The sequence below is a fragment of the Malurus melanocephalus genome, unplaced genomic scaffold (assembly GCF_030028575.1).
Source record: "Malurus melanocephalus ecotype Western Australia unplaced genomic scaffold, MMel_1.1 scaffold_955, whole genome shotgun sequence".
Classification (NCBI taxonomy): domain Eukaryota; kingdom Metazoa; phylum Chordata; class Aves; order Passeriformes; family Maluridae; genus Malurus; species Malurus melanocephalus.
The window spans coordinates 100,609-124,613 of NW_026624187.1; the positions used below are offsets into that span (position 1 = coordinate 100,609).

Below are 24,005 nucleotides of genomic sequence, written 5' to 3' on the forward strand. Positions count from 1 at the left end.
TCCTTTCCTTTCCTTTCCTTTCCTTTCCTTTCCTTTCCTTTCCTTTCCTTTCCTTTCCTTTCCTTTCCTTTCCTTTCCTTTCCTTTCCTTTCCTTCCCTTCCCTTCCCTTTCCTTTCCCCTTTCCCTCCTCCCCTCCCCATTCCCTGAGCGCTCTGAACTGCCGTGCAGTCTCTGACATTTTCCCCTTGCCTTCATCTCTGCAACAGAAAAGAATTAGCAGAAGAGGCTGAGATGACATTCCGTTGACCAAACCCCCAAAATTCCAGCAAAAGAAGGTGCACCTGGAGTTGAACCAGGAACCTCTTGACCTACAGTCAAAYGCTCTCCCCATGAGTTATGCCCCCACATGAATGTGGTGGCCAGGTGAAGCTTTTTGTCACCACTGACATGGCTCTGACACATTCTAGGACCAGGTGGCCACATTCCAGCTGCTCCCAGCCCCACCTGGCACATCCAGGCCTCCCTCACTGCCCTCCCTCTKCTCCAAACCCCACCCCAGGGCTTTCCCCATGATCCTGGTAATGAATTCCCACCTCATTCCCCCTAAAATGCCCCAAATGTGCATGAAGGAAAGGAGAACATTTCCACCAGTGACAGCATTGGCCTCCCCATGTACCAGCAAGAGCCAAGGTACATTTCCCAGATCCCACTGCCCAGCACAAGTTCTGTAGCTTGAGGCTCAGCTCAGCTTCAGTCACTATTTTACCCCAAATAGTTAAAATTACCCCATAGCACTCAAACTGCCCATTCCAGAAGAAAATTCCAGGAATTCCGCAATTCAGGGAGGTCTGGCACAAAGGCAGAGCTGCCACAGACCCCTCTGAGCTGCCATGAGACAACAGATCAATTCAGGATCACTAAAATTTGGGCCATTCCAGGGCAATYCCCTTTCAGGTATTTTTCATGAACCTGCCTGAAAAGGAGGCTTGGAAAATTCTCTAATCCCATTTTCCTGCTGGAGCACCCACAGAGCTCCATGAAAAGGCTTCCCACCACAATCCTGCTCCTATTTGGAAGAAAAACACCACAGGCTTGGTACAATGACTTTTATTTTGTGTCCGCGGCTAGGCCCAGGATTAGGGTCAGGCAATGCTCCCGGCGTTGGAGGCGATCCTGGGCCATAGATCCGCACATTCCTTGGCCACGGGGCCTGTGATGGCTGAGCCTGGAAAACAGGGACAACACCACAGTGTTAGTTTTTCCCTGGGAGGCTGGAATGGGTTTTCCAGGGAAACTGTGGCTGCCCCTGGATCCCTGAAGTGTTCCAGGCYAGGCTGGAGGCAGCTTGGAGCAGTCTGGGATAGTGGGAAGTATCCCTGCCCATGGCAGGGGTGGGATGAGATGAGCTTCAAGCTCCCRTCCAGCCCAAAGCATCCTGGAATTTGGTGATTTAGAGGTCACAGACGGATCAGAGCAGCATTTCCCACTCAAAATCCCACTCTGGATCCTTTGCCTGAGATTTGCTCAGCCCTGTGGCACTGCCAACCTTTGGTGTTCCCAGTGGAACACAATTCCCACCCTCACACAATTCCCATCCTCACCTTTCATTTCTCCTTTGTTATTTACAATCACCCCTGCATTGTCCTCAAAGTACAGGAACACCCCATCTTTTCTCCTGTAGGATTTCCGCTGCCGGATCACCACCGCCGGGTGCACTGGGAAGAGAAAGTGTCACATGCTTCAGGATAAACATACATTCTCAGAGAGATCCCACAGGAAGTACAGCATCAAATCCAGGACACAGATTTGGGGTGTTTTTTTTTTTTGTTTTGCGCCTCATATTGGTGGTGTTTCACCAGGGAAAGTTAGTTTGTAGTCAAGAGTCCCCTTGAAACTACCATGAAACACCTGCAGCAGCACCCACACTTGGAAAATCCAAGGTTTTCCCACTTTTCCACCTTTATTTTGAATTAAATTATCAATTCACAAACAATATTCAGCAAAAATTCCTCTGGACCAGGAGCAAACTCATGCCAGAGGGTGGAATTGGATGGGATTTAAGATCACTTCCCACCCGACCCAGTCACAGATCRCCAGCCCCGATGTCCCACCACTGATTGAAATCAACAGCACCAGGAGCTGCCACTTCACCCAAAAGCGGTGYCTTTGCTCTGCCCTTCCACGACAACTCCCTGAGCCACGGCACGGACCCAACGAGTGCTTTACAGAAGGGGGGTGGAGGCGAATCTGCAGGGACTCCGTGCCCGATTTCCACCACATTTCAGGAGAGGAATGGCGCTACTCACCCTTCTTCCTCAGCTCCGGCTTGCCCTTCTTCACCGTGGCCATCACCATGTCCCCCACGCCGGCCGCAGGCAGCCGGTTCAGTCGGCCCTTGATGCCCTTCACGGAGATGATGTAGAGATTCTTGGCCCCTGCGGAGAGTGGCGTCGGYGTAATTCCGGAATAGCCGCGGACAGAGTCCCGTATCCCGCTGCAGGGACACCCAACAGCGCTGCCACTGCCACAGGCCCGGCGAGCGTTTCCAGAAGGAAATCCGGGGGGTTGGGATTTAACTCTTCGCCCTCTGCGTTACTCCGGGATCCTTTCCCGAGGGGTTCCCAGAGGGCTCCTTCCCGCTGCCCCCCCGATCCCAGCCTCGCACTCACCAGTGTTATCGGCGCAATTGATCACAGCCCCCACCGGGAGTCCCAGGGAGATGCGGAACTTGGCCCCGGACGAACCTCCGCGTCCTGCGGGTCGAGAAGAACGTTAAGACCGCAGTACTGCCTCACGAAGCGGCCGCGGCCAGCGCGGAGCCCGCCCCGCGGCCCCGGGCCTGAGCCTCTCGGGGAGGGCGGCGGCGACWTCACCCCCGACATCCGCTCTCTCCCGGGCTCAGGCGCCTCTCCCCGGGTCTCCGCTCCGCCGGAGCGGCCACGGGAGCRCCGGATGGCGGCGGATGGAGCCAGATGGTTGCGAAGAAGAAAGCCCGCCTCACCTCGCTTCGACATCTTGGCGCCGGAAGAGGCGGTGGACGTCACGTGACGCKCCCGCCCCGCCTCGGAGCGCGCGGCTCCCCCTAGCCGCGGCGGGAAACGCGGCACCCTCACCGGTACCGGGAACACCCGGGAGCGCCGGGAGCGCCGGGAGCACCGGGCGGGAGGGCGGCGGTGACGGAAAGAGAAACGAGGGCAAGAAGACTTTAACAAAAGGGAAAGGAAATAAAGAGCAGCAAAAYTAGGGGGCACCCGGATTTGAACCGGGGACCTCTTGATCTGCAGTCAAATGCTCTGCCACTGAGCTATACCCCCACTTGCTCGAAGTCCTCCCCGGGCATTAGTTCCCTCCCTGGGTATCAGTTCCCGCTCACTCCACGCTTGCGCGGTCCCTGTTYGGCGTCCGTGCGTGGAAGGGCAACCACGCGTACGTGCAAGTGAGACCTTGCCGCCTCATCCCCCTTCGGGAATATCGACAAAAAAAMCCGAAAAAAATGGGTAAAAAGTTTAAAAAGAGGGGGCACCCGGATTTGAACCAGGGACCTCTTGATCTGCAGTCAAATGCTCTACCACTGAGCTATACCCCCATCGGGCCGCATCGTTTGCTGGGGGTCCCTACTACGAGCTCTGGCGACCTGAACGTTCCTGGTTCGAATCTCATTGTGCTCTCAACGTAAATTTTTTTGTGTTCTTTCTTTTTGTGTTTTAAGCCCTTTTTAGGGGTGTTTCAGCTCCGCCCCGCGTTCCGGGGTGGGCGCACCCGGTTTGCATGCGTATTACGTGTGTGCGCGCAGGCGTTGGTGCACGCCCTGCTCCCGTGGTCCTTCCCACTTTCCTTTTTCCCACCGTCACCTCCCCCTTCCCGACTATTTAAAGTCGCGACATCGCGGGCGGCGGCTCAGAGGAAGAAGAGGAAGCAGCAGTCGCGGCGGAGGAGTAGGAGGGTGGGAGTGTTTTTTTTTCCTCCCCCCCCCTTCCTCCGCGCGAGTTTTCAGCCATGAATCCCAACTGTGCGCGCTGCGGGAAGATCGTATATCCCACGGAGAAGGTGAACTGCTTGGATAAGGTGAGTTTGGGAGGGTCGCACGTGGGTAGCGGGACAAGGATTTGGGATTTTTCCTGTAGGATCGCCGCTGGATGGGATGGTTTCACTCTCCCCCCCCTCCCCCCCTCATTCCCGGGGGTATTTTCACGGGATCCCGTTGTCTTGGGGGATCTCCTCCGCTCTTCTCGCCCTTCGCGAGTGGCACTTCCTTGTGGACGCGCCTTTCCCCCCGCCCTTTTCCTGGGAATTTCTCTGCGCTTCCCACTCGAAACCCCTTTTTCTCGGAGAGGTTTTCGCGCTGAATCCTTGGGGTCCCCTTGCAGTGGGAACCCCATTGTCCCGTGGGTCCCCCGCGCTCCTCCCAGCCCTGGGGGGATTCCAGGGAATGTGRTGCCCCCCACTTCCCAGGGATCTCTGTTCCACACTTCCCACTCCCAACCCACTTTTCCCGGAGATTTCTCCATCTTTCCCACCCGTGTCCGGGGGGTCCTACGAGACCCCATTGTCCCGAGGGTCCCGCACAGATGTCACCCCGGAGGGGACAAGAATGGAGCCCCTTTGCGCGGGGGTCTCCGGCAGCGTCCCTAGCTTTTCCTCCGGTATTAAGTATTTGTATTTATTTTAATATTTCCAACTGGAAGGCCGCACATCCGCGTGGAGGCCCAAGGAAAGCAATAGTTAACGCTTTCCCGGGAACATCATCTGGTTTCCATTATCCAGCTTTTTCCCCCTTTTTTTTTCTTTTTTTTTTTTTCTTTTTTTGGTGTCAGATCTTGCACCCTGTTCCAAAATCCTGTCCCCGTGCCCCGGGGCTGCCTCCTGTAACCTGGAGCATCCCTTTTTTGGGAGTATTTTCCCCTCAACCCTAATGCCGTGGTGGAACCTGGGGAAGGTAGTGCCGCGTCTCCATTCCCATGCTATTCCCATGGGATTTTCTTTATTCCCGGAAAGCTGAGGCTATTCTCCTCCCCCTTCTCTCCCAGGCTTTTGGGACAACCAGTTTAGGGACTAAAAAAAGTAACTGGAAGGACACTCCGCTCTCCAGCGGCATTCCTGAGCTCCGACAGACCCTTTTGCTTGCATTTTTAAGGGATGATGCTTCTTCCTGAGGCYGGGAATGGCTCAGAGCCCAACTGTCACCCCAGAGTCCTGGGATTTGGGGGCAGCAAGTGGCTGTGGGCTCGGGAGCTGCTGGATGTCGGGATTGAGGAGAATAGGAAGGGAAAAGGGATTATGGATAATGGGCAGAAGAGGGGGGCTTTGAGATTGTGGATAATAGGAAAGGGGGTGCTAGGTTTGGGAATAATAGGAAGGGAAAAGAGGTACTGGGATTGGGGATAATAGGATGGGAAAGAGGGTTTGGGATTGGGGGTAATAGGAAGGGAAGGGGAGTGTCAGGATTGAGGATAGTCGGGAGGGAAGAGGAAATCCCAGGAATGTGGATCATTGGCAGGGAAGGAGGGGTGACTCATGGCTCCCTCCTGCCCAGGCTCTGTGTGTCCATGAGTACCAGGTGATGGTGGATTCTGGCTGTTGGGAATCAGGCAGAAGACAGTGAATTCCAGCTGTTGGGAAGCAGCTGGAACCTGCAGTCACCATCTTGTCCTCGGGTTCCTCACCCACTTCCTCTTCCTAAAAACTGTGTTACGGTCAGCTCGTGGCATGGTTCACCCCACCCCAGAACACCTCCGGCTCCCCTTTTCCCAGGATTTGCCAGAGAGCTGACCCACTTCCCATAAAAGCACGGGCAGGCCCTTGGAGCGCCTCGGTCCCTGCTCTTTGTGGAGCCGGGTCCGAAGGGCGGCCAGGTTGTGTGTGCGGGAGCTGYGCYRGGAAGGGACAGCCACAGCTTGGGTGCCTGGGAAGGGCCTGCTTTGTCCTGGAACGGGGACAGATTGATTTACAGAAAACTCGGTTTTTTCACCAGGAGCAGCAGCAGAGGAGTGTGACTGCCTGCCCACAGCCCTGATCTGTCCCTGCCCCGGGTAGCTCTGGGGACGTTGCTGTCCCTGGCCCTGTCCCGGGTGGCACTGGGGTCTCTGGGTCACGTTGCTGTCTCTGCTCCTTGGCCTGCCCTGGCTGGCTTTGAGTGGCTTTGGGGACATCGCTGTCCCTGCCCCCATGGGGAAGGTGCTGCTGCCAGCTCTGGTTTCCGCTGGGGAAGTGACGCCGGGGCAGCTGCGGAGCCCATGCAGGGAGGGCTGGGCTGGGCTCTCCCTGAGCCTCACCAGGGCTTTGGCTCTAGGCCAGGGGTCCCTCCTGGTGCTGTCTCCTAATCCCAGGGTCTCCAGTGGAGTTGGCTCCAGGTTTGGGGTTTGCCCCAGGTTTGGGGTTTGCCCCGGGGGCAGGGTTACCCCTAGATGCAGGATTTACTCCAGATGGGGGCGACGGCTTTGCCTGGTGGGTCCAGAGAAGCTGTGGCTGTCCCATCCCTGGAATTGTCCTACGCCAGCCTGGATGGGGCTTGGAGCACCCTGAGACAGTGGGAGGTGTCCCCAAAAGGACTGGATCGTCTTCAGTGTCCTTCCCCATCCCATAAATTGATGCCACCCCTGTTGCTCTGAGCTCCGTCCCTGGCTCTGCTGGGAGGGCGAGGTTGCTCCAGGGGGTCCATCGCTCCCAGAACAGTTTTCCAGGATGGCCACCCTATGCCAGCCTGCCGGGATCTGGGAGCACCCGGGATCACCTCCAGGCCTTTGGGGMGCTCCAAGCTCAGAATTGGGAAGCAAATTGGGAAGCACAGGGCACTTGTGCTCCTCTAAAACCCCGTGTGGAGCTTGTCCTCTTTCTCTGTGGCGAGCAGAGCGTTCCTGGGAACCAAAATAACTGCTGGTCCCCTGTGTCCAGCCATGCTCCAGCTCCTCCCGGCACTGCCTTAGATTTGGTGGATCCAGCCCAAATTCTGTCGCTGTGACACAGAGCATGGTGGCAGCAAGGCTTGAGGATTGAGAAAACACTCCATGGGCAGCCCAGCTCACTGCTGAGCAATTCCTAAAGGGAACTGGGGCAGGAATGGACCGGGAATGCTCCTGKATAGGAGCAGAGCCTGCCTGGGAGCATCGTCATGGAAAGGGATCCACCTGGGAGCTGGGAATTCCATGAGGAGAAGGCTCTGGAATGGGGCTGGCTGTCAGTCCATCCCTGCAGATGGGTGCTGGCCTTGCTGTTGGAAAGGGCTGTTAATACCCCAAAGGAACCAGGCTACGACTTCCAACAAACCCGAAAAGCTTGGGATCCAGATGTTAATCCATCCTTCAGCGGCCCAAAAGCTGGGAAAGGGGAAAACCCCTCGGGAAAGGGCTGGAGGAGCAAAACCCTGTTGGCTTCGAGCGTGGGAGGAGCTCGTATGACCAGAGGGGAGGAGCAGAAACGATTTCCTTGCTCAGAAGAGGAAAAAGTTTTCCTCCCGGGCTGAGTCAGGTCCCCGGAGCGCGGTGGTATTTGTGCACGGGGTGTGGCACCCCGGGCAGGTGGCCCCAGTGCTCGGATCCCGGCGGGAACGGGGATTCCCGTTGGTCCCGGAGTGGGGAATTGGAACGCGGGAGGGTTTGCTGGTGGAGGGTTAAAAGTATGGGTGTCGCCTGTGTCTGTCCCCTAATTAGTGCTGGGAGCTGCTAATTGGGCTATGGGCAGAGTTTTCCCGGATTTTGGGAGCTGGGGGTGGGGTGATGGAGRAGGAGCCACCCCAGGGCAGGACTGACTGACCGGAAGGTGCTGTCCCCACTGGGCTTCCCCTGTGTTCCTGCCCAGGAGGAAATTCCAGGATTCTGCTCTGGGCCCTGGGAATTCCCACCAGACCCCTCAGATTCTCATGGCAACACAGAGTCGGGAATCTGGGAGACCGGCAGGACATTTAACTTGGACCACGCAGGGCTGAAGGGCCTCAAAATCACAAAATCAGGATCATTTTGGCTGGAAAAGTCCTCCCAGATCATCAAATCCAACCTGGAATTACTCAGGAGCAGCTCTAAACTGCTCTTCCCAGGCTCTTTCCCACCTGGCGCTGGCTCAGTRCCAAGTGGGAATAATTCCTTTCAGAGAGCCCTAAATATGAGCCCTGAAACGCTTCTTTTAGGGTTTGCAGGGTGTCACAGCCTAAGCTGTGGAGTCGCAGTCTGGATTTTTGGGTCTGTGCCTTCACTCTTGGGTCTGTGTTTGCTTTCCAGGAAAAACGTTTTCCTCCTGGGCCAAGGCAGCCTCACCTCACCTGTTTTTCTGGCTGGCACTGGGCAAACGGCCCCAAAAAAACCCCAAAGCACTGACTTTGAAGCCTCAAAACATAGCAGTTCCCTGTGCTGAGAGGTCACTTGGAGAAGGATTCTCCCATCCACGAATTCTTGGAGTTGTGGGAGCAGGATCTCTCCCCTGCTGGAATAAATGCCTTGGGAAGATTGGGAGAGGTTGAATTTTATCCTGAATTAGTCAGGCTTTAGTATTAGATAAAAATTTTATACATGAAAAAAACAAAATAAAAAATATATAAAAGTAATAAAAATATATTTTAAAAATTAAAATAAAAAAAAAATCAGGTTTTTCCAGGGTCACAGGTGCCACCACTGCCATCCCAGGTGGGAATTTTGGGATTCCAGCAGGATGGGGGCTGTTTCTGGCATCCCTGTTGCTGATGGGTACTGGTTTGCGTTTCAGTTCTGGCACAAATCGTGTTTCCACTGCGAGACGTGCAAAATGACCCTGAACATGAAGAACTACAAGGGCTACGAGAAGAAGCCATACTGCAACGCGTGAGTGCTGCTCGCGAGGGTGTGGGCGGTTCCTGTGGGATTTGCGTCGGGATTTCCAGGCTGTTCCTCTCTCAAACACCGGTTATCTCCCCAGAATGGGCAGTGCAGGACACCCTGATATCGGCAGGAGCTCTTTCCTTGCTGCTTCAAGGTGGTTTTGGGAGGGAGGTGAAGGCTTGGCYGGAGGAGCTTCACCCTGGTTAGTTCTGGTATGAAACTGGTTAGTGTAGCTGTTAAACCGGGGCTCACACCTCTGGTTAGTTCCAGTACTGAAACAGTTAATGCTGGTATTAAACCAGGGCTTGCCTCCCCCCAGTCAAGTCCGGTGTTAAATCAGCTGCCTGACCCTTTCCACCGTCCCTTTTTTCCCCCTGCTCCCTTTTTTACCCCGACCCCTTTTTTCTGCCCTTTTTCCCTGCTACTTTCCATCTCTTCCTGAGCCCTGGATGTTCCCTTCTAACTTTTTCCCCCCTTCTCAAGGACTGTTGAGTTGTGCTCCCTTTCCCCTGCTCATCTCAAGCTCTGCAGACCCAAAATGTTCCTTAAGATCCCAAAAGCACCTGGCAGTCCTTAGAAGGAAAATTAGAGATTTTAATTAATGTAATTAACCTGACTAGCACTGGAACAGGGTGCTCTTTCCCCTAAAAATGCTGATCATGGCTGCATCCCTGTGGGATGGGTGTTGAAATCACAGAATTCCAGGATGGTTTGGGTGGGAAGGGACCTTAATTCTCATCCAATCCCATGGGAGCACTTCCCACTATCCCAGGGTGCTCCAGCCCGGCCTTGGTCACTTCCAGGGGTGGATTAACCTGGACCAGGGCCTTCCTGCCCTCACAGGGCAGAATTTCTTCCCAACATCCCAAATTTTATCTGAATTTGCTTTCCCTGGTGAGTTCCACAGAAAAGTGAAGTGATAGGAGCAGACCTTGGCCAAGCCCTGCCCCTTCTGTGGCTTCTGTGGGAGCGTGGAAGGTTGGGTGTTGGTGGTGACTGTGGCTCGTCCGAAGTCCATGATTTCTGCCAGAGTGAGAGGAGTCTGGCAGCATTCCCATTTTGGCAGGGAATGGCATTTTTTGGGATCTCACCCAGAGCACAGGGTGCAAATGGGTTGGAAAATACCGAATTAGTGGCTGGAAATAAATTGGTTTTTTTTCTGTGGGGTGACAGCATCACTGGAGCTTGAGCTTTTGTGGAGAAAAACCCCTCAAAAGAAAGGAACTCCAGAAATTCCTTTTGGGGGAATTTCTGGAATCCTGTGAGGGGAAAATGTGTGTCCTGAGGCAGGTAGGCTGTGAGATGGAGGATTTGGGGTTTTGGGTAGTGCAGGGACCTCAGCCCCCCACGGGGGAGGGTCCAGCCTGGCTGAKCTGAGATCCCCGAGCACTCTGGAGGGTCCTGATCCCAAATCTTTCCCCCATGGACYGTGGGACTTGGGGTCCTTTGCTTGCGCTCTCCCTGCAGGCTGCTGGAAGGGAAGCGGGATAATAATGGAAAATTCCTGACATTCCAAGGAGTCTGTGCAGCCTCGACCCATCTCAGTTTCTCTCCCCCCTCTCCCAGGGCTGCCTTTGATACTTTAACCCTTCCCAGCCCCGGGGTGCCTGGGGATGGCTGGGATTGAGCACAGGAATGGCCCCAAATGCTTTGTTCTTCCCATTTTTCCTTGTCTGAAGGGCAGAGGGAAGTGGGAGCAGCTGGAGCACGGGATTTTCCATGGGGCATCAATGCCAGGATGTGGGGAGAAGGAAAAGCTCCGGGCTTGGGTTTGGGGTCGGTTCCCTGCCAGCTGCTCCCAGGAGTATCCCGGGAAATCCGAAACTCCGGGTGACATGTGCCTGGCTGAGGATATGGGGCAGGGAGAGCTCTGAATTTCTGAATTTTGCTTTTGCTGGAGTTGGAGAGACAGTGGGAGGAGTCCACCCTTCCCAAATTTCCTTTTTTTCTGGAATTGGAGTGGAGGGACAGTGCCCTCCACCCCTGAAGAAGGGGGTGGAAAGGCAGTGTTTATCCTGGCAGGGAATCCTGCTTTTCTGAGTGTGCCCCGGCACAGGCTCCACTCATTCCAACCGTGGCTCCCCGCCAAATTCCCAAGTTTCTTTCTCCAGGAGAGCGGGAGGAAGAGGGCTGGGCTTCCTCCAGCTCAGGCATTCCCCCAGCTGTAAATCTGGGAGCAGCTTTGGGGCCGGTTCCTGGTGCCGGCGTGTGCGAATGGCACTGTGGCCCAGGGGCCGGTGTCCGTCCCACACCCCAACCCCTTCTTGGCTCCCTGAAAGTGSCATCTGCTTTTCCTCTTGGAGCTGCTTCCCTGGCAGGAAAATTGCATCCAGAATGTCCTGCAATGTTGCCGGGGGATACAGATTTGGGGCTGAGATTCCTYCCCTTTGACTCAGTGGTGTCGCCACTGCCAAACTCCTTATAATGCCTTCCTGATAATGCCCAGACCCAAACTCCTTCCTGATAATGCCCAAACCCTCCCTGGCTGTTAAAATCCCACCTTTTCCGTGCAGAGCCAGCAATCCAAGAGCTCTTGGAAAGGCAGGATGTGACCTCTGAGCCTCCTGGCAGAGCTCAGCCAACTGCTTCATTTGTTGAGCTCTTCTCTCTGGAATCTCTCCAGAATATTTCCTGAATGTCTGTCAAATCTTTCTCAAATCTTTCTTGAATCTCTCCCGAATCTTTCCCAGATGTCTCCCGAGTGTCTCCTCCGAATTTCTCTCTCCTGAGTCTCTCCTGCATCCCTGATCCAGCTGCAGGGACAAAGGCTGTTCCCACTCAGGGTTGCCCCTTGATGGCTCAATCTACCAAAGCCCCATGGTTTAAAGCCTCAGTTAAGCAACACCTGGAGCTCTGGAGGTTTTTTCAAGCCCTGTTGGCTCACCCGTCATCCGTGGGGATTTTTGGCCTTGCTTGGGGATCAGACTTGGTGCTGGGCCATGCTGGAGAGGCAGGGCCTGGTGCTGGAGCTCTCCGATTACCTCAGTTGATGCTGGAGAGCAGCTGGACCATGCCAGGCTGTGCTTTCAGGGATTTTTGAGTGTGTTCCAGGAGAATTCAGCCTTGTTCCCAGCTTGGGAAAAGCTCCAAAGGGAGCTTGGCTTCTTGTGATGGCTTCTTGAGACGGTAGGTTTTTTGGGGGAGAAATGCCACTTGTAGGGCAGGACTGGGAGGGGATGGGGTGTGAGTGCTGGGAGATTCTGGAACTGGGATTGCTCCAAGGCCCTTTCCTGTTCTGTGGCTGGGAAGGTGGGAATTACAGATCCCACAGAAACCAGTGCCAGTGTGGGGAGGAGAATCCACGTGTGCTTCCCAACATCCCACGTCGAGAAGTTTCCTCTCTGATCCCTGCCTGGGGAGTTGCAGGAATTGCTTGTGGCTTTCCAGACAAGCCGGGGTGTCCATGGGGCCGCAGAGGATCTGTGGAGCAGATGGATCCTTGTCCCTCAGGAGCCCAGAGCTGCTCCCAGCCGGATCAGCTCTCTCATCGGCCCAGGAATTGCCGTGTTCAGCCGCTCCTAATGCAGGAGCCAGACGGGATCTGTGGCTGCGGGAGCCACTGCTGACCTGATTTCGCAGCGCCACAAAAGCCTCGGCTTGGCTCGGTGGCTCCGTGGCCTCTGGGGCTTCTCTCCCRGGAGGAGGAGCTGGGATTCTGTGGGATTTCCAGGGATGATAAGGGGCCCTTCCCGCTGTGGAGATGCTGCCACGCTGGGTGTGCTGAGAGCGAGGGGTTTTGGGGGTGTGTTTGGGGGATGGGTGCTGAGCAGGGTGGGCCCTGCCATTCCATGCACTGTTCCATGTGAAATCAGAGAATATCCTGAGCTGGAMGGATCCCAGGGATCATTCAGGATCACCCCTGGCCCTGCCCAGACACCCCAAATTYCATCCTGTGCATCCTTGGAAGCATTGTGCCAACACTCCTGGAGTTCTGGCAGCCTTGGGGACGTACCCATTCCCTGAGGAACCTTTTCCACTGTCCCAGCACCCTCTGGATGAAGAAGCTTTCCCAAAATCCAGCCTTCCCGGGCACAGCTGCAGCATTCCCTGGGTCCTGTCTCTGTCCCAGCCATTGGAGCTGCAGCCCCTGAAGAGTCTCCCCCAGTTTCCTCTTTTCCTGCTGGATTCAGAGGTGGCTTTTCCAAGGGGTGCAATCCCCTTGGATCCTGTGGAGCTGTAGCTTGGGGAGGGATTGTCCTGCTCCATCCCCAGCACAGATCCTGTATGCAGGCTTCAGTCAAGCAGAGGACGGTTGGACGGATGGATGGAYGGACGGATGGACGGATGGACGGATGGATGGATGGATGGATTCCAGCAGTGAGGACAGATCTCAAGGTGCCCCAGCCAAGCCCACCCAACTCTCTGTGGGCTCCACTCCAAGATCTCCAAGTTCATCTCCATCTATCTTTGGAATAATCCATGTTTGGCTGGTGCTGGAGCAGCTAGGGCTTCCCATGCCCACCCTGGGCACAACAGCCCTTCCTGCCACCAACTCCAAGAATCCCAACTCCCACTGGAATCTGGATCCCATCCAGCTTCCCCCTGCGCCAGGGAAAACACCCCGAACAAGATCCTGCCACAGCCTCACGCAGCAGCAGGAGCTGGGGGTGGCTCAGGCATCCCACGGGAACCGTTCATTCCCCGAATTCCTGTTTATTCTGGGAAGTTTTGCCTGGAGAGCACTTCCTCAGCTGCACTGACACAGGCACTGCCGAGGCTGCATGGGATGTGTGATTCCCACACTGTTGGAAGTGGGGCGGATGGGAGCTTCAAATCCTTGGGAGATTTTCTAAAATCCAAGGGGATCCTAATTTCAGCTCCATTCTTGGCTGTCTCCTCCTCTCCCTGGCCAGCCTGTAGCAGGACATGGTGTTGCTGCCAATCCAGCCAGGCTGGTTGTTGTTTTTTCCAGGTTATTTTTATTTTCCTCCCCTCCTCCTCCCACGGCTTTCCAGCTTCTCCGAGCTCCACAGGAATGGATTTCTGTGCTTCCCAGCCCCGGCTGCGGCTGGCGCTTCCCTCCTCCCAGCCGCCGGAGGAGGCTGCCGGGGTTCTGATCTCCTCCCGAGCGTTATCAGCGCGCCCGGGGCAGCGATGCGGTTGCCATGGCAACGGGACGGTCCCGGAGCTCCGAGCTGCGCCTGAGCGGGGCCGGCTCCAAGCGAGCCTTCACCCTGCGCTGGCCCGGCTTTCCCCGGGAGACGTTCGCGTCAGGAATATCTGTAAGATACCTGTAAAAAAACCCGCAAAAAGCCTCAGCAATTTGGGAAAGCCCTCTGGATTTGGAAAAGCCCCGGGCAGAGGGCAGAGGTGATGGCTCTCAGGGCTGTGAATGCTCTGTGTATCCTGCACCTTTCCTGCTCTGCCCGTGGGGAATTCATGGTTTGGGATCTCCCATAATCCTGGGAATGGTTTGCGTTGGGAGGGACCTAAAAAYCCACCCGGTCCCACCTTCCCAAGGCTCAGGGATGGAGCTCTTTGTCCTATTCCCACCTTCTCAAGGCTCAGGGATAGAGCTGTCGGTGCTCCCCAAGTGACTTTTTATTGTCTCTGACCTTGGCTGTGGCTTCCCAGGAGCTTGGGAAGGGCTCTAGGATGGCTGAGAGCAGGAAGTGGGGCAGGAGACAGGCTTGGGGCTGTCCCTGGAGCCACAGGGCTTCTCTCACAGATTCACCAATTAATCCAACCCCAGCTCCGCCAGCAGCTCCCCACAGCGCTTGGGTTGGGCACAAAATGCTGCTGCTGGTGTTTGCTCCCTGCTCCTCTGGTGTTTGCTGGGATCCTCTGGAATCATGGAATCACCTGGAAAAATCTTTCGAGATCAGAGTCCAACCATGGTGCCACACTCAGTGACTGGGATGGTGATGGGCCCGGTGCTGTCCTTTCACCCCCTGCCCTGGTGATTTCCTGCCCTAAAACCCCATGCTCAGTTCAGAAGATTTTGGAGCAATTCCCAGTCTGGGAATCCTGCTTTAAGGGGGTGAGAGGGAAAGCCATGACTCTTTTCCAGAGGTGTTTTCCACACCGTGCCCTCCCCTCTGTGCTGCAGCCCCAGCCGTGCTGTGCCAGTCCGTAGCTGCATCTGCTGTGTGCCGTGTTTCCTGCCGAGGCTTTTACTGGGAATTCTGGAGTGCAAAGGGCTCTGTGGCAACCATGCTGGAAAGGCTCCTCTTGCTCCCAGTTCAGCTGCAGGGCCAGATCCGGTGGGAGCATCCTCTGGGATGCAGGACCCAGCTGCCCCCATGTATTTCTGGGCACTTCCAGGGATTTATTTCGCCACTTTGCTGTTCCAGTGYCTGCCCGCCCTTCCAGGGAATCAGAAATCCCACCTAAACGTCCCCTTGCACAACCTGAGGCTGTTCTCTTGTATCCCCTGCAGCGTCCTCCTGGCATCCTGAACCTCCTGGCAAGCTCCGGACCCTCCCAGAAAATCCAATTTTATCCTTGTTAGGGGTTTTTACCACAAGAATTTCTGTGCAGCAGCCATGGGCTGGGGGAAATCTCAGCGGGAAATCTTTGGTGGCGACTGACTTTCCCCTTCCTGGCAGCTGAGAGACCCCAAACCCTGCAGCTCTCTGGGATCARGGCTGGGCATTTCCCTGCCGAACACTCCCTGTTATACAGGGATTCTCCTTGTGCTCTTTTCCACATCTCCTGGAGGTGGGAATGGCCTCAGGAAGTTTGGACAGGGCTGTGAGCAGCCTCCAGCTGGAGTTCTGGGTATTTCCTTTCTCCYAAAATTCTCCCTGGGTTTCTCCCCAGCTTCCTGTCCCCTGTTCTCCCCTGTTCCCTGTCCTGGGTGTCCTGGTGCAGTTAATGTGTCCTCCCCTCGGGCAGGGGACAGTGGCATCATTGTGTCCCCCCCACTGAGGATAGTGTCATTGATGTGTCCCTCCCCCACAGACACTACCCGAAGCAATCCTTCACCATGGTGGCCGACACACCTGAGAACCTGCGCCTGAAGCAGCAGAGCGAGCTCCAGAGCCAGGTGAGCCCCAAATTCCCACGGGAAACCCCCCTGAGCCACTCCCATTCCCCAGTTCCCATGGGGAACACCCACCCCGCTGCCCCGGACCTTTTCCCATTGTGTTTTTGTTTGAGGGTTCCATGTTTTGTGAGTTCCATGCGTGTCTGACTTTTGGAGTTTCCTGGATTAACCTTGGGCAGGGGGATCTCCAGGGAGTGCCCTTCCAGCCCTGACAATTCCCCTGATGCTTTGGTGCTTCCCAAATCSCTCCCACAGGGAAGGGAGAGGCATGTTTTGGATGAAGATTTGGGCTGCAGATTTGGGATGTGGGTCCCTCCTKGCTGCTGTGACCTCCCGGAGTGGGGAATCTGCCTCTCCCAGGCCCGTTTATCCTTTTTCCGGATTCAGAACTGTGGAAGTGGGAATGCAAGTGTTGGTTTTGCAGGAGAACGGCAGAAAGTGTGGGGTTATGACAAGAATGCACATTGCAGGGAGGACACCCTGCCTGGTGGGAGCTGGGAGAGGGGCTCAGGGAAGACCTGCTCATTCCTTAAAATTCCCTGACAGGAGCCAGAGGAGGTCAGCTTTTCCCCAAGTTAACAGGATGGGAGGAAATGGTCTCAAGCTCCAGACATTCTGGGATGGGGTGGCAGGGATGGACTGACAGGGATGGGATGGGATGGCAGGGATGGGACACTGGGCACCTGCAGGGATGGGTGACAGGGACACAGTGCCAGGGCCACGCCCGGCCACAGCAGTTCCGTGTCCCTCCTCTGTCCCGTCTATTTGTGTTCCCGTGGAGGCAGCTCCCATTCCGGTCCCCAAAATCTCTGGATAATGAGTCCTGTGTGGCTAAAATTGTCCCCATGGTGACAGCCCCAGTGGTCACATGCTGCTCTTCCCAGCCCACGCCTGGCAGGGAAATTGCAGGTTCCCGCCCTTGGGCTCCTTTTCTGAGGCTTTCCTGGGCAGAATTCGGGCACGGACCTTCCTGCAGCTGCCACCCCTGTCCCTCCTGTGCCACTGTCGCCTTGTGCCAGTGACAGCTTGGGGAGGGTTTGATGTSCCTGTGCCATGATGTGTGAAGGGTTTTCTCTGGCTCCCTTTGGATAATGCATGGATGCGCATGCCGTGGCTCCTTCCTGCTGCAGAGGGAGTGGTTCCCTGGGAAAATTAATTGTGGGGCACTGATTAATTATTTTCATTGTTTAATTTTTACCATCATCATCATCGGGAGGCTGCCAGGTGGCTTTTTAGGGCTGAATTCCTTTGTCCTGAACATCTGAGGGGTGAAAAACCAAGGAAGGTGGGATTTAGGGGAATGAAATTATAGGATTTATCAGAGGAACTGCCCGGGATTGGCTTCTCACTTGGTGAATCCTTGTTTTTCCAGCCTGGAATTCTCCCAGCTCAGCAGCTCTGTGTGTGATTGGTTTGGTGTCACCGATTTTTTTGTTGTTGGTTTCGTGTCACTGGTTTGTGTCACTGGTTTGGTGTCCCCAGTTTGGGTTGGGTTCTCTTCCTCGTGGGAGCTGTCATGACCACGGYTGGGTTTGAGCTTTGGAGCAGAGTCCTGCAGGGCTCAGGGCTTGCAGCATCTGGGCCGTGGAGCACATCTGGACCAGGAGGACATCTGGACAGGAGCACACCTGGGCCTGGGCTCTCTGTGTCCCTCTGTGCASAGCTACACACACTGATCTCAAAACTGTTCAAAAAGGCAAAAAGCAAAGGAAAAAGGGGCTTTGCAGTTCCCAGGTGTTATGGGAAGCARCACTGATGGCAGGGCTGGGCAGACAGGACTAGGGATGGCCGTGTTTTGTCATCCTCCAGCCCCTGGTTTTGTACTGGGTGTTTTCCCTCCCAGAGGTGGCTGAAGGTCCCTGGCTGGGAATGCCCTTGGAGAGGCACAGGTCCCTCTGAAGCGGCTACTCCCTGGTTGGTGACCAGGGCTGGTGCCCCACAGGAACCTGAAATCAAACCCCCAACTCCTGCTGAAAGAGGAATGGGATCTGCAGGCATGGGAAGGTGTTTGGGCGCTGGAGCTCCTGGAAAACCCAAGACCAGAGGTTTTTACCATCCCCGGGTGCCCTGGAGGGCTCCTGAGTGAGGCCAAGCTCTGGTGAAGCCCTTCACAGTGCGGGGCCACTGCTGGATCCGGTCCTGCGCTCTCCTGCTTTTCCCAGGGTTCATATCTGGTTTTCCTTCCATGTGCCCAGRTCCGCTACAAGGAGGAGTTTGAGAAAAACAAGGGCAAGGGTTTCAGTGTGGTGGCCGATACCCCGGAGCTGCAGAGGATCAAAAAGACCCAGGATCAGATCAGCAACGTGAGTGGCTTCTCATCCCCGCCGTGACTTCTCCAGGGCCAGGGAGGAGTCAGGGAGGGGAGCAGGCTGGAAGAGGTGCTGGCAAACAGTCCCGAATCACAGAATCCTGGAATTCTGGCAGGAATAATCCTCCAGCCTGTTTGCATCAGCATCTCCTGCTCCTCTCCTGGCTCCTCCATTTCCGGGTATCCTGGGTGACTGTGGCAAGGGAGGAGGGAGCAGAACATGGCATTTGGTGGGGACAGATGTGGACCAGGGACAGATGTGGACCAGGGGCACCAAAAACCCCAATGTGGGCAGCTCTTGGATCCATGGAATATCCTGAACTGGAGGGATCCCCATCCCTGCACCGATCCCAATACCCGCACAGCAGCACTTGGTTGATGTTTACTGGGCCCCGAGGGTCTCTGTCCCTCTCTTGCTCTCTGCCTGCTTTGTGTGGTGATGTCTCGTGGAGGCCAGAGCGTTGCCATGGAGAAGCAGGAGGMTGCTCAGGGATGTACAGGGATGCACAGGKATGCAGCTCAGGGATGAACAGGCATCACAGGGATGCTCAGCATCCGGAGGGGTTTGGGGAGTATCTGGGGACAGTTTGGGGAGGATCTGGGGGGTATGGGGACATCAAATGCTCTGCCTGGCCCCTCTCTCTCCCAGCCCTTCCTGGCACATTCCTGTTGTCTGCCTGCCAGCTAGGGGTGGCCGTGACCCACTTAGGAGAGACACAGAACCCACCCCTGGCCCTGCAGAGCACCCGCCTCTGGGCCRACGTTCCCATTCCAGGGCCAAGAACGGGGCAGGGAAGGTGAGGCCAGCCCGGCTGTGCCCCAAAACATCCTCGGTGCTGGGGGCGGGTGGGGAAATCCTGCTGGGAACGGAGCTGGAAACAACCTGGGGGTTGACCCGAGGCTGTTCCCTGATCCTAAGGCTGATCCTGAAGCTGTTCCTGGCCTCCTGGGGGTCCCCACTGTAACCCAGGTAGGGGTTCTGCCCTCRGGGTTCTCCTTACTCCAGGCTGTGCCCTTAGTCAATCCCTGTTTCACCAGGCAGCATTCCCAGGCTCCCGGTGCTTCCTGGTGGGAATGCACTCATTAACAGCTGGGAGTTCTTTCATCAACGGGATAAATGAATTCATTAACAAGGGGTTAATTTTCACCCTGGTGCCCCGGTGGTAGGGATAACCCTTCCTTCCTGCCCCCTCTGTCCCCTGGCATTGGGGGGAGCTCAGGGGGGATTCCCAAAGGGGGATATTGCTCTGTGTTCCCGTGGCTCAGGAGGTGAATCTGGGGCTGGATCTCATACCAAAAGAGTCCCCTCTCCAGCCCAGCAGGCACTAAAACTCGTCTTTCCCATGCCCCAAACTGCTTGGAGCAGGTGTCCCCTGGTCTGGGGGGTGGGGGTCCTGGAGAAGCCCCCCAGGATTCCTGGAGGAACCGATGCCAAGCCCTTGGAGGCAAAAAGCCCTGGAAAGAGGTGAAGGATCTTGGAATCCTTTAGACTGGAAAAGTCACCGAGTCTAACCATCAACTGAGCACTGCTGTCACCACCAAGCCATGTCCCCATTATGGGTTTTTAACACTTCCAGGGTTGGGCATCCCTGACCCCCTCTCCCTGTGAAGGAATTTTCCCTTAATTCCCATCCAAACCTCCCCGGAGGCTGTTTCCTGGTCTCATCCATTTTTCCCTGAGGGAAGCTGCTCCAGAGATGAGTTCTGACCTCTTGCTGCAGATAAAGTACCACGAGGAGTTTGAGCGGAGCCGGATGGGCCCCGTTCCGAGTGAKGGCTCCGAGCCAGAGCGCCGCAATTCCCAGGAGAGCAGCAACTACCGGAGAGCGGCAGAGCAGCAGCAGCAGCCCCTGCACCACGGGCAGCCCTGTGTGCCAGGTGAGCTGGGGAGCTGCTGCTGACTTGGAAGGGACTTTGGTACATTCCCAAATCCCAGTGTGATGGATCCCCTCTTCCAGTGAGATGGATCCCCTCTTCCCAGTTCATGGATCCACCCTTCTCTCYGCAGTTTACCAGCAGCAGCCGCTTTCGTCCCAATCCTACGGCTACAAGGAGCCGGCGGCTCCAGCCTCCACACAACGCAACGTCCCGGCTGGAGCAGGGGTGAGTACAGGCCAGCACCAGATTCCCTCACTTTCCACCCGCCTTTCCCCAGAGCAATGCCAGTGGCCCCTCTGTGTSCCCGGGGACCGTACCATGACCCCTCTGTGTCCCCACAGAAGCGTTTCCGCGCTGTCTATGACTACAACGCAGCAGACGAGGACGAGGTGTCGTTCCAGGACGGGGATACCATCGTCAACGTGCAGCAGATTGACGACGGCTGGATGTACGGCACGGTGGAGCGCACCGGGGACACGGGCATGCTCCCGGCCAACTACGTGGAGGCCATCTGAGCCCCGGGGCCGAGCCCCGCCCGTGCGCGCGACCCCGCCCCGTGCGCGCGCCTCCCGTCCCCTCCCCGCCTCTCCGGCGTCGGAGCCGCGCCCCGGCGTCCCGGTTCCCGCCCGTGTCCGCAGCCGCCCCCGCTTTCTCTCCCCACTTCTGCTCCGTGGTAGCCCCGTGGGGACCGAGGGGCCGCGCAGGACTGGGGTCAAAGCGCCGCGGTTTTCCTGTTCCTTGGCTCTGCCGCCGGGATCCCGGCCAAAAGAGAGGGAGGGAGGGAGAGGCCACGTCGAGACAAAATCCACCCGGCCTGGCAGGGTTGGGGGCGGTGTGGGGGAGGGGAGGGAAGGGGAGGGGCTGGGAGCCTCCCCCTGCCCCGCTCCGCCTCCGGCTCGTCCTGTGGCTTCTGCCGGCTCCAGCTCCGGATCATCCCGTGGCTTCTTCCGGCTTTTCCCGCGCAGTTCCCATTCAATCTTTGCTCCCTTCAAAGCAGGAAAACATTGCCAGCTACAATCTCAGACAAAACCTCTCTCCTTGGCATTCCAAGCTCTGGTGAGCCCTGGAGGAGGCTTTGGCTGCTCCTGCCTGGGGCTTTGGTTGTGCCAATCCGTCTGGCAATGGAGCAGCCGTGGGGCTTTTCCTGGGAGCTGCTGCTCTGGGTCGAGGGCTGGAGCCAGGATGAGCTCCCTGGAGCAGGGATGAACCCCCCTGGAGCAGGGATGAATCCCCTCTGCATCTCCAGCTCCCTCTGGACCAGGGTCTGGGGGTCCCCTGGGGAAGCCTCTCCCTCTCACACAGGATTTTCCTGCTTTTCTCCTGCCGCTGCCGAGTTTTTGGGACCTTCSTGAGCCACCCACCCACTGGGGGAGGGTGTGGGGAGCCCTCAGGATCAGCTCCATCCCTGTGGCTCCACTGGACCGGGTGTGGAGGAACCCCCCTGTGCCACCACCCTGGGATCCTCCCGGGGGCTTTGGGTGATTTGTCCTGTCAGGCACCAGGCCCTGGCATGGCTGACACCCTGGGCTGCCCTGCCCCGCTCACTTCCAGCACTGGTGGCAGCTTTTGGGACCACTGGGATCATGTCATGGACCAAAACCTCAAAGCACATCCCTGTACCCTTCTCCTCTGGGGTCTCAGAGCAGGTCAGGGTCRGGGGAATAACTGGAACTGAGCAGGGAGGGAGGGATGGAAATCTCTGCAGGGTCACAGGAGCAGGACCTTGGGACAGGGGTGATGTACCCTCACCAGGCTGCCCTGTGGGGAGAGGATGCTCATGGAGGGAAAGTGCTGCCTTTGCTATTCRCAAAGGAAAAGCGGGAATACTGGGACCAAAGGTGGCTGAGTTGAGACATTTCCTGGTTCTGTTTGGGGCAGTCCCTGCAGACACCTCCCTTCCTCAGGACACTGGGCACTGGGATTGGGCGTGTGGGATCAAGGGCAGYGGGAAGGTGGGTCCAGGCAGGGCAGAGACCCAGTGGGAAAAGGGAATTCTGGCTGCAGTGGGATGAGGGCAGAGGGATGGGGATCCYGGTGAGAGGCCAGGAGGGATGGCTGGGGTGGGAATCCCGGCTGGTGCTAAAACAGGGAGCACAAGGGCAAGGACAGGGTGGTTGGGCAGGGTGGGATCCACCTCTCCCTGCAGAATCCTCTAATCACATTCTTCACGGGAATGGGGGGAGCATCAATGTGAATAAACCCTTTTTTTAATGGACCAAATAATGAAATAATTCCATTTTGGTATATAGACCTTTTTTAAATCCTCTCTCAAAACCGTTGTCTCTAAATTCTCCCCTCTCATGCCTCCTGCCATAAGAAACAAACCTCTTACTGCTTGATTTCTGCCTTTTTTCTCAACTTATGCACTTTTTTGCTTTTTTTTCATAGCTGAAAAGCACCTAAACCTGTATTTAAAATAAATAAATAAATGCGTTTAAAAAAATGAAAAAGGAAAAAAAAAAGGAAGAAAAATGAAAAGCTGAATTGTTTCGCATCACGTGTAAAATAGACCTCGTCCATCCCAGCTTCCCTGGTTGYGTCTCAGTGCCAAGCTTAGAACATGTTTTCTTCGGGATCCATTGCTTGATTGGGGTTTTCTGTCCTCATGTCCTCCTTCCTGGGCCGAGCACCCACCAATGAACAACAACAAAAAATGTTATTTGGCCTTTTAATCCCCCCCCCAAAAAAAMCCCAYGGAATGGAACAACCCTACCGATTCTCCTCCCTGTTTACATGGATTGAAAATAAAAGTTTAATTTTTACCTGCTGATTGTGCTGTCTTTGATTGTTGCCACCTTTCCAGCTTCCTCAAGACAAGGGGAGGCTGCCAGAGCTGGGATTTTCATCTTGCCTGGCTCCCCTGAGACTGGGACACACTGGGATCCTCCTGGGATGTGGCTTCCTTTTGGCACGGCCAGAAAGCTCCAGAACGTGTTTTGGAGCCCCACTGCAGCCAAGAGGCTATTGCTGGTTTCTATGGAGCCCTGGGAATTCAGCCTCTGCAAGTAGGATTTTCAGCAGCGTTTTAAATAAGGGGGGGGGGGGGGGGAGGGAAGTCTGGCAGATGTGTAGGGCAGGATGTTTTTTATCAACATCTCCAGTTAAAAAAAAAAAAACCAAAAAACCAGCAGCTCCGTACCTGACACAGAAGGCAGCAAAGGGTGGTGCACCAGGGAAGGTGAGGTCAGAGTGATCCTGGTGTGCCTTTTCCACGGCCAAGGCTCATTTTCCCTCCTTTCTTCAAAGGATGGGCCCATTCCCGGCTGCAGGGGCAGGGGACACACCCCCGTGAGCACCCCCTGCCCTGRGGAGCGCTTTGAGAAGGAAGGAAGGAGCTGGAGCAGGGATAGAACATCCCCCCGCAGGGAGAGACGGCCCCGGGCCCCCAGGGCTGCGCTGAGCTCCCGGGGCCGGGCTGAGCCCCGGCTGCCCGCCTGTGTTTCTCCCTTTGTCTTGGTCCCGCAGGCTGGGAAGCGGCTCCATCAGCTCCGGCATCGTCTCTCAATCCTGAGCCGAGCGAGCCGTGCTCGGGAGGGGAGGGGAGGGGAGGACGCAGCGGCGGCTCTGCCCAGCAGCAGCGCTGCCCACAGGCCCTGCCCGGAGCAGTGTCTGGAGCCCCGCAGCCCCTCCCCGGCAGCCCCTGCCCCGCCGCTTCCTCCTCCCTCCTTCCCTCACCATGCTGGATATTTTCATCCTGATGTTTTTTGCCATCATTGGCCTGGTGATCCTGTCCTACATCATTTACATGCTCTAGAGAGGTGCTGGCAAAGATGCGACTCCGAGCGGCCTTGCCAGCCAAGCGTCGGCCAGGTGAGCTCCTCACCCCTCCRGGTGGGAATTTCTGGGAGGGAATGTGCAGGGGGTCAGGGGGCGGTTGTGCAGTCAGTGCTGTTGGTTTTGGCTGCCTGGGCTGGAAGAAGGGCACCGGGCGTGATTTTACAGACCAGGCCCCTCAGCCTTGGCCGTGGTGCAGCTGCCGGGTTCTCCCTGCCGGATTTATCATCACTCCTGGAAAAGCCGCTCTTTGCAGCTCGAGTTGCAGGCTTTTGTTCCAGMGAGGGAGAGAAACGGAACAGCTTCACAGGGAGAAGCCAGACGGGTTCCCGG

At 56.3% G+C, this 24,005-nt stretch overlaps 2 protein-coding genes and 3 non-coding genes across 5 annotated transcripts; 1 reads left to right on the forward strand and 4 right to left on the reverse strand.

Annotated features, from left to right (window-relative positions):
* Nucleotides 1-1,032: 1,032 nt before the first annotated feature.
* Nucleotides 1,033-3,026, reverse strand: RPL23 (ribosomal protein L23). The gene is made up of 5 exons (XM_057386343.1): nucleotides 2,943-3,026; nucleotides 2,611-2,694; nucleotides 2,248-2,376; nucleotides 1,543-1,656; nucleotides 1,033-1,166 (listed from the first exon to the last, which is right to left on the reverse strand). Exons 1-5 carry the CDS (start codon nucleotides 2,953-2,955, stop codon nucleotides 1,084-1,086), a joined length of 423 nt encoding a protein of 140 aa, XP_057242326.1. The 5' UTR covers nucleotides 2,956-3,026; the 3' UTR covers nucleotides 1,033-1,083.
* LOC130585726 (small nucleolar RNA SNORA21) lies at nucleotides 2,042-2,175 on the reverse strand. Its single transcript, XR_008966624.1, has one exon. It is a non-coding gene; the product is annotated as a small nucleolar RNA SNORA21 (small nucleolar RNA).
* A 157-nt stretch (nucleotides 3,027-3,183) lies between the features above and the next one.
* Nucleotides 3,184-3,255, reverse strand: TRNAC-GCA (transfer RNA cysteine (anticodon GCA)). The gene has a single exon. It is a non-coding gene; the product is annotated as a tRNA-Cys (tRNA).
* A 200-nt stretch (nucleotides 3,256-3,455) lies between these two features.
* Nucleotides 3,456-3,527, reverse strand: TRNAC-GCA (transfer RNA cysteine (anticodon GCA)). The gene has a single exon. It is a non-coding gene; the product is annotated as a tRNA-Cys (tRNA).
* Nucleotides 3,528-3,766: 239 nt separating this feature from the next.
* On the forward strand, nucleotides 3,767-22,660 carry LASP1 (LIM and SH3 protein 1). The gene is made up of 7 exons (XM_057386335.1): nucleotides 3,767-4,006; nucleotides 8,633-8,727; nucleotides 15,628-15,712; nucleotides 17,908-18,015; nucleotides 19,742-19,898; nucleotides 20,029-20,123; nucleotides 20,240-22,660. Exons 1-7 carry the CDS (start codon nucleotides 3,938-3,940, stop codon nucleotides 20,411-20,413), a joined length of 783 nt encoding a protein of 260 aa, XP_057242318.1. The 5' UTR covers nucleotides 3,767-3,937; the 3' UTR covers nucleotides 20,414-22,660.
* Nucleotides 22,661-24,005: the final 1,345 nt, after the last annotated feature.

Excerpts from the sequence above, each read along its gene's own strand:
- RPL23 (XM_057386343.1), bottom strand. Across the intron at positions 1,657-2,247 it reads GCCGGAGCTGAGGAAGAAGG|TGCACCCGGCGGTGGTGATC; the intron begins GTGAGTAGCGCC and ends TTCTCTTCCCAG. Across the intron at positions 1,167-1,542 it reads TAACAAAGGAGAAATGAAAG|GCTCAGCCATCACAGGCCCC; the intron begins GTGAGGATGGGA and ends CCTGTTTTCCAG.